Source organism: Myiozetetes cayanensis, unplaced genomic scaffold, assembly GCF_022539395.1.
Source record: "Myiozetetes cayanensis isolate MyiCay16 unplaced genomic scaffold, myiCay2020 scf1628, whole genome shotgun sequence".
In the NCBI taxonomy this organism is placed as follows: domain Eukaryota; kingdom Metazoa; phylum Chordata; class Aves; order Passeriformes; family Tyrannidae; genus Myiozetetes; species Myiozetetes cayanensis.
In genome coordinates this window covers 1-5,931 of record NW_026087302.1, presented here as the reverse complement: position 1 = coordinate 5,931, position 5,931 = coordinate 1, and the positions used below count along the sequence as shown (strand labels likewise).

General features: G+C 61.2%; 1 protein-coding gene across 1 annotated transcript; it reads right to left on the bottom strand.

The window, feature by feature from the left end:
• Window positions 1–140: 140 nt before the first annotated feature.
• U2AF2 (U2 small nuclear RNA auxiliary factor 2) lies at window positions 141–5,812 on the bottom strand (the record flags this gene model as incomplete). Its single annotated transcript, XM_050311771.1, is given in 9 exon segments — window positions 141–389; window positions 1,372–1,420; window positions 1,422–1,483; window positions 2,409–2,531; window positions 2,896–2,975; window positions 3,706–3,844; window positions 4,593–4,709; window positions 5,659–5,739; window positions 5,741–5,812. Coding segments are annotated over 9 exon segments (972 nt in total), but the record flags the coding sequence as incomplete, so codon positions are not given.
• Window positions 5,813–5,931: the final 119 nt, after the last annotated feature.

The following is a 5,931-nucleotide window of genomic DNA, read 5'->3' as shown; positions in this document are numbered from 1 at the left end:
TTCACCTTCCCACAGCCGGGCACCTCGACGCCGTCCACGGGCCGGGGGATCTCGATGGACTTGACGGTGCCTGACCCCATTCCCGGTGTCCCTGACCCCATTCCCAGTGTCCCTGACGTGTCCCTGACCCCAAATCTCACCTTCCCACAGCCTGGCACCTCGACGCCGTCCACGGGCCGGGGGATCTCGATGGACTTGACGGTGCCGTACTTGCCGCACTCGTCGCGCACGTCCTCGACGATCTCCTCGTACTCCTCGTCGTCGAGCAGCTCCTCGGGCAGCACCATGTTGAGCAGGCACAGCACCTCGGTGGGGTGGCCGCCCATCTGCACCTGGGAGCTCATCAGCCCCGGCACCTGCAGCGTCACCGGGGTCTGGTTTATGGTGCTCTGGGGGGGGGAGGGACGGGGTTAAAACGGGGGTTAAAGGGGGGCGATGACCCGCTGGGGGAGGGGGAGGTGAGAGACACCCCACCCCCGACCCCCAACCTGGGGGTCCCACTGAGAGCCCACAGGGACATCCAGAGACCCCATTTGGACCCCCAGACCCCATACGACCCCCAGACCCCATATGGACCCCCAGACCCCCATTTGGACCCCCAGACCCCATACGGACCCCCAAACACCATATGGACCCCCAGACCCCATCGACTGGATCCCCCTTTAGACCCCATACACGGACCCCACTATGGACTCCCAGACCCCATTTGGACCCCCAGACCCCATTCGGACCCCCAAACCCCATATGGACCCCCAGACACCATATGGACCCCCAGACCCTAATAGAACCCACAGGGACCCCCAGACCCCATATGGACCCCCAAACACCATATGGACCCCAGACCCCATATAGAACCCACAGGACCCCCAGATCCCCATATGGACCCCTAGACCCATATGGACCCCCAGACCCCATATGGACCCCCAGACCCCCAGACCCCTAATAGAACCCACAGGGACCCCAGAACCCATATGGGACTCCCCAGACCCCCCAACAAAGCCCACAGGGACCCCAGAGCCCCCAAAAGATCCAAGTGCTCCCCCAACCCCCCAGCACTCCCCCAGATGTCCTGGAGACCCCCCCAACACCCTCTTTAAGGGACCCTCTCCCACGACCCCCCCAAAACCAGACCCAACCCCCTGCAGGTACCCAGGACCCCCTAATCCCCCAAATCCCATCCCTGACACCCCCAATCCTCTTCAGGTGTCTGAGACCCCCAGAGCCCCCTGACCCCAAAACGGAACCCCCAACCCTCCCCTGCCCCACCCAGACCGAGCACGGGGTGTCCCAGCCCCCAATCCCCTCCTCAGAGACCCCTCAGAGCCCCCCAGCCCTGCCCAGCCCAGGGAGGACCCTGAACCCCCCAGGGACCCCCAGGTTTGGGGAGCCCCCACTCACCAGGGTGGCGTTTTGGCCCCCACGCCGCCCTCTGCACCAGCAGCTTCTTGTCCCCAACTGCATCCCGCTTGAGCCCCGCGATGGCCTGGGGGACGGGGGTCAGGGGGCTGGGGCTCAGGGAACCCGGGCTGGGGCTCAGGGACCCCGGGCTGGGGGCTCAGGGAACCCCTCCCCACTGCCTGAGGAGGGCCCAAACATCCCTGAACACGGGGAGGGACCTCCCAGAGGGGAATTCGGGGGGGGTGGGAACTGGGGGGACATTTGGAGCCTTTTTGAGGATTCCCAGAGGGGTTTTGGGGGTCCCAGGGTGGGTTTTGGGGGTTACAAGGGCAGTTTTGAGGTGGGTACCTGGTCGGTGACATTGTGGGGGGAAGGTTTTGGGGGTTCCCAGGATAGTTTTTGGGGTCCCCAAGGTGGTTTTTGGGGTCCCCAGGTGTTTTTGGGGTTCCTACCTGGTCGGTGACGTTGAGAAGGGGATCCCAGGGTGGTTTTTGGGGTCCCTACCTGGTTGGTGACGTTGATGGGGGGATCCCAGGGTGGTTTTTGGGGTCCCCAGGGGTTTTTGGGGGTCCCTACCTGGTCGGTGACGTTGAGGGGGAGATCCCAGGGCAGTTTTTGGGGTCCCCAGGGTGGTTTTTAGGTGGCTACCTGGTTGGTGATGTTGAGGGGGGGGATCCCAGGGTGGTTTCTGGGGATCCCAGGGCGGTTTTTGGGGTCCCCAGGGTAGTTTTTGGGGTCCCTACCTGGTCGGTGACGTTGAGGGGGGGTTCCCAGGGCAGTTTTTGGGGTCCCCAGGGTGGTTTTGGGGTCCCTACCTGGTCGGTGACACTGAGGGGGGGTTCCCAGTGCAGTTTTTGGGGTCCCCAGAGCGGTTTTGGGGTCCCTACCTGGTCGGTGACGTTGAGGGGGGGATCCCAGAGTGGTTTTGGGGTCCCTCCCTGGTCGGTGATGTTGAGGGGGGAATCCCAGGGCAGTTTTTGGGGTCCCCAGGGCAGTTTTTGGGTCCCTACCTGGTCGGTGACGTTGATGTCGACGTACTCGCAGAAGGCGTAGCCCTTGGACAGCCCGGTGGCGCTGTCCTTCACCAGGTTAAAAGCCTTCAGGGGCCCGAAGGACGTCAGCAGCTCCTTCACCTGGGGGGGGGACATCGGGGGGGCTCAGGGGACCCCCTCAGGGGATGGGGGAACCCCCCCAGAATGGGGGATCCCACCCCAAAAACCCCTTCAACCTTCATCCCCCGATCCACGGGAAAGCTCAGCCTGGGGGATTTTTGGAGTGTCCCCACCCCCCCTCGGAGTTCAGGGGGGCCCTGGAGGTCCTTGTGAACCCCCCAAAAAAACACCCCAACCCCTCCTCTCTCTCCATGGAATCTCAGCCTGGGGGAGGATTTTGGGGTCCCCCCAAACCCCCCCTCCCCAATTTGGCCGTGACCCTGCCCCCAGGGTTTGGGGGGGGTTTGGGGGGTCCCCAGGGGGGCTCTGGGTGCCCCCCCCTCACCTGGTCGTCGTTCAGGTAGTTGGGGAGGCCCCCAATGAAGAGTTTGTGAGCAGAGTCCGGGACCACCGTGGACACCACGCCTGGGGGCACAGAGGAGGTTGGGGGCCAAAACCCCAGGAGGGACCCCAAACCCCCAAAACCCGAGGAGTGCCCCAAGCCCTCCCAGGGTCCCAACCCCCCACGAACCCAAGAACCCACAGGGGTTGTTATTGGGGTGGGGGGTTCCTGATCTTTGTGCCCCCCCAAAAACGATTTTGGGGTCCCTCCAGGTTTTGGGGTGTCCCCTGGCTGGGAGTGGGACACAAGAATCACCCCCACAAATGGGGGAACCCTTCAGGTCTCCCAACTCCCCACAGGGACCCCCAAACCCCCCAGAGCCCCAGGGTCGGGTCACTCCCGGTGTTTCCCTCGGTGTTTTTGGGCCCTCTGTGTTTTTGGGGTCCCCCCCGGGGTTTTTGGGGTCCCCCCAGTTATGAGGAGACACCAGAGTCACCCCAATAAAGTGGGGACCCTTTGGTATCCCCAAACACCCCCAGAGCCCCAGGGTGGGGGGGGGTCCCTGCTCCCGGTGTTTCCCCCCGGGGTTTTTGGGGTCTCCTCTGTGTTTCTGGGATCCCCCCCTGGGTTTTTGGGGTCCCCCTAGTTATGAGGAGACACCAGAGTCACCCCAATAAACTGGGGAACCCTTTGGGACCCCCCCAAACTCCCCAGGGTTGGGGGGTCCCTGCTCCCGGTGTTTCCCCCCCTGTGGTTTTTGGGGTCCCCCCTGTGTTTTTGGGGTCCCCCCTGTGTTTTTGGGGCCCCCCTCACCGGGCACGTAGACCGAGGGGTTCTCGGACATGCCGGGCAGGGGTTGGTAGTCGTGGGGGCGCCGGATCTTCAGCGACTGCCCCTGGAAGATGATCCCGTCGAACGCCATGGCCTGGGTGGTCTCGTCCACGGAGCGGAACTGGGGGGGCACGGGGGGTGAGAGACCCCAAAAACACAACTGGGCAGCACGGGGGTGAGAGACCCCAAAAAAACCAACTGGGGGGGGAGAGACCCCAAAAACACAACTGGGGGGGTAGAGACTCCCCCCCAAACCAAATACAGGGGGTTTGAGACCCCCCAGAACCAAATACAGGGGGTTTGAGACCCCACCCCCCCACCCAAACCAGAACTGGGGGTGTCACAGGGACCCCCCCTGGGGGAATTTTGGGGGGTTCAGTGGTTGGGGGGTGGATTTTGGGGGGGTTTGGGGCAGTTCAGGGGTCGGGGAGGTTGTTTTGGGGGGTGGATTTAGGGGGTTTGGCAGTTTATGGTCAGGGTGGGTTATTTGGGGATGGATTTTTGGGGATGGATTTTGGGGATGGATTTTGGGGATGGATTTTGGGGCAGTTCAGGGGTCGGGGGTTGTTTGGGGGTGGATTTTGGGGATGGATTTTGGGGTGGATTTTGGGGATGGATTCGGGGATGGAGTTGTTTTGGGGTGGATTTTGGGGGTGGATTTTTGGGGATGGATTTTGGGGGTGGATTTCAGGGGTGGATTTCTTGGGGGTGGATTTTGGGAGTGGATTTTGGGAGGTTTGGGGCAGTTCAGGGGTCAGGGGGTTGTTTGGGGGGTTTGGGGGCCGGATTCGGGGCCGTGTCCCACTCCAACCCCGAAACTCCCGATTCCTCCAGGACCCCCTAAACCCCCCCCCCAAGGCCCCCCAGACCTCGAGGAAGGCGAAGTTCTTGTCCTGGTTGATCTGCACGGCCAGGACGGGGTTCCCGGGGGCCTGGGTGAGGCCCCCCAGGCGCATTTGGGCGTTGAAGAAATCCATCATCGCCTCCTGGGGGCAAGCGAGCGTCAGAGGGAGGATCACCCCAAACCCATGGGGAGGGGGCAAGGGTAGGAAAAAGAGAAAGAAAAACAGGAATAGAAAGGAAAACAAGCAAAAGAAGAAATAAAGAAAAGAAAAAAAAAGAATAAAAGAAGGAAAAAAATAAAAGTACAAAAAAAAGGAAAAATAAAAAATAAAGGAGTAAAGAAAAAAAGGAAAGTAAATAAAAAGCAAAAACAAAGAAAATAAGTGAGAAAAAGAAATTAAAAGGAAGACAGACACAAAAAGGATAAAAAAAAAAGCTGCAAAAAAATGCAATAAAAAAGAGAAAAGCAGACAAAAAAGTGGAAGGAAAAAGAAAATGCAAAACCAGTAAAAAACCCAAATAACCCTCCCCAGAGCCCCCCAGAGCTCGGTGATGCCAACGGGGATGTTGCCCACGTGGAGCCCCCTCAGCTCCCCAAAACCCCCCAAAAAAACCCCAAAACCCCCATAATAACCCCTTACTAACCCCCCAAAACCCCCCCCAGAGCCCCCCAGACCTCAGTGATGCTGAAGGGATGCTGCCCACGTAGACCCCCCCTCAGCTCCCCAAAACCCCCAAAACCCCTATAATACCTCCCCCAAAGCCCCCAGAGCCCCCCAGACCTCGGTGATGCCGAAGGATGTTGCCCACGTAGAGCCCCCTCAGCTCCCCAAAACCCCCAAAAAACCCCCAGAGCCCCCCAGAGCCCCCAGACCTCGGTGATGCCGAGAGGATGTTGCCTACATAGACCCCTCTCAGCTCCCCCAAAACCCCCCAAAACTCCCCCAAAACCCCCCCAGAGCTCCCCCCAGACCTCGGTGATGCCGAAGGGATGTTGCCCACGTAGAGCCTCCTCAGCTCTTAAAACTCCCCTAAAACCCCCATAATAACCCCCTCAGCGGTCCCACAAACGCCCCCAGAGCCCCCCCAGACCTCGGTGATGCCGAAGGGGATGTTGCCCACGTAGAGCCTCCTGGCCTGCCGGGTCATCTGGCTGCCCACCACGGGCACGGGGCGTGGGGGTCACGGCCAGCCTGTCGGGGGTCATGGTGGGCAGCAGGGCCGTGGCCGGGATCTGACCCCGCGGCTGGGGGCACAGGGGGTTTAGAGGGGTTTGGGGGTCCTAGGGGTGTTTGGGGGTGCAGTGGGCAGCAGGGCCGTGGCCGGGATCTGACCCTCGCGGCTGGGGGGCACAGGGGGTGGATT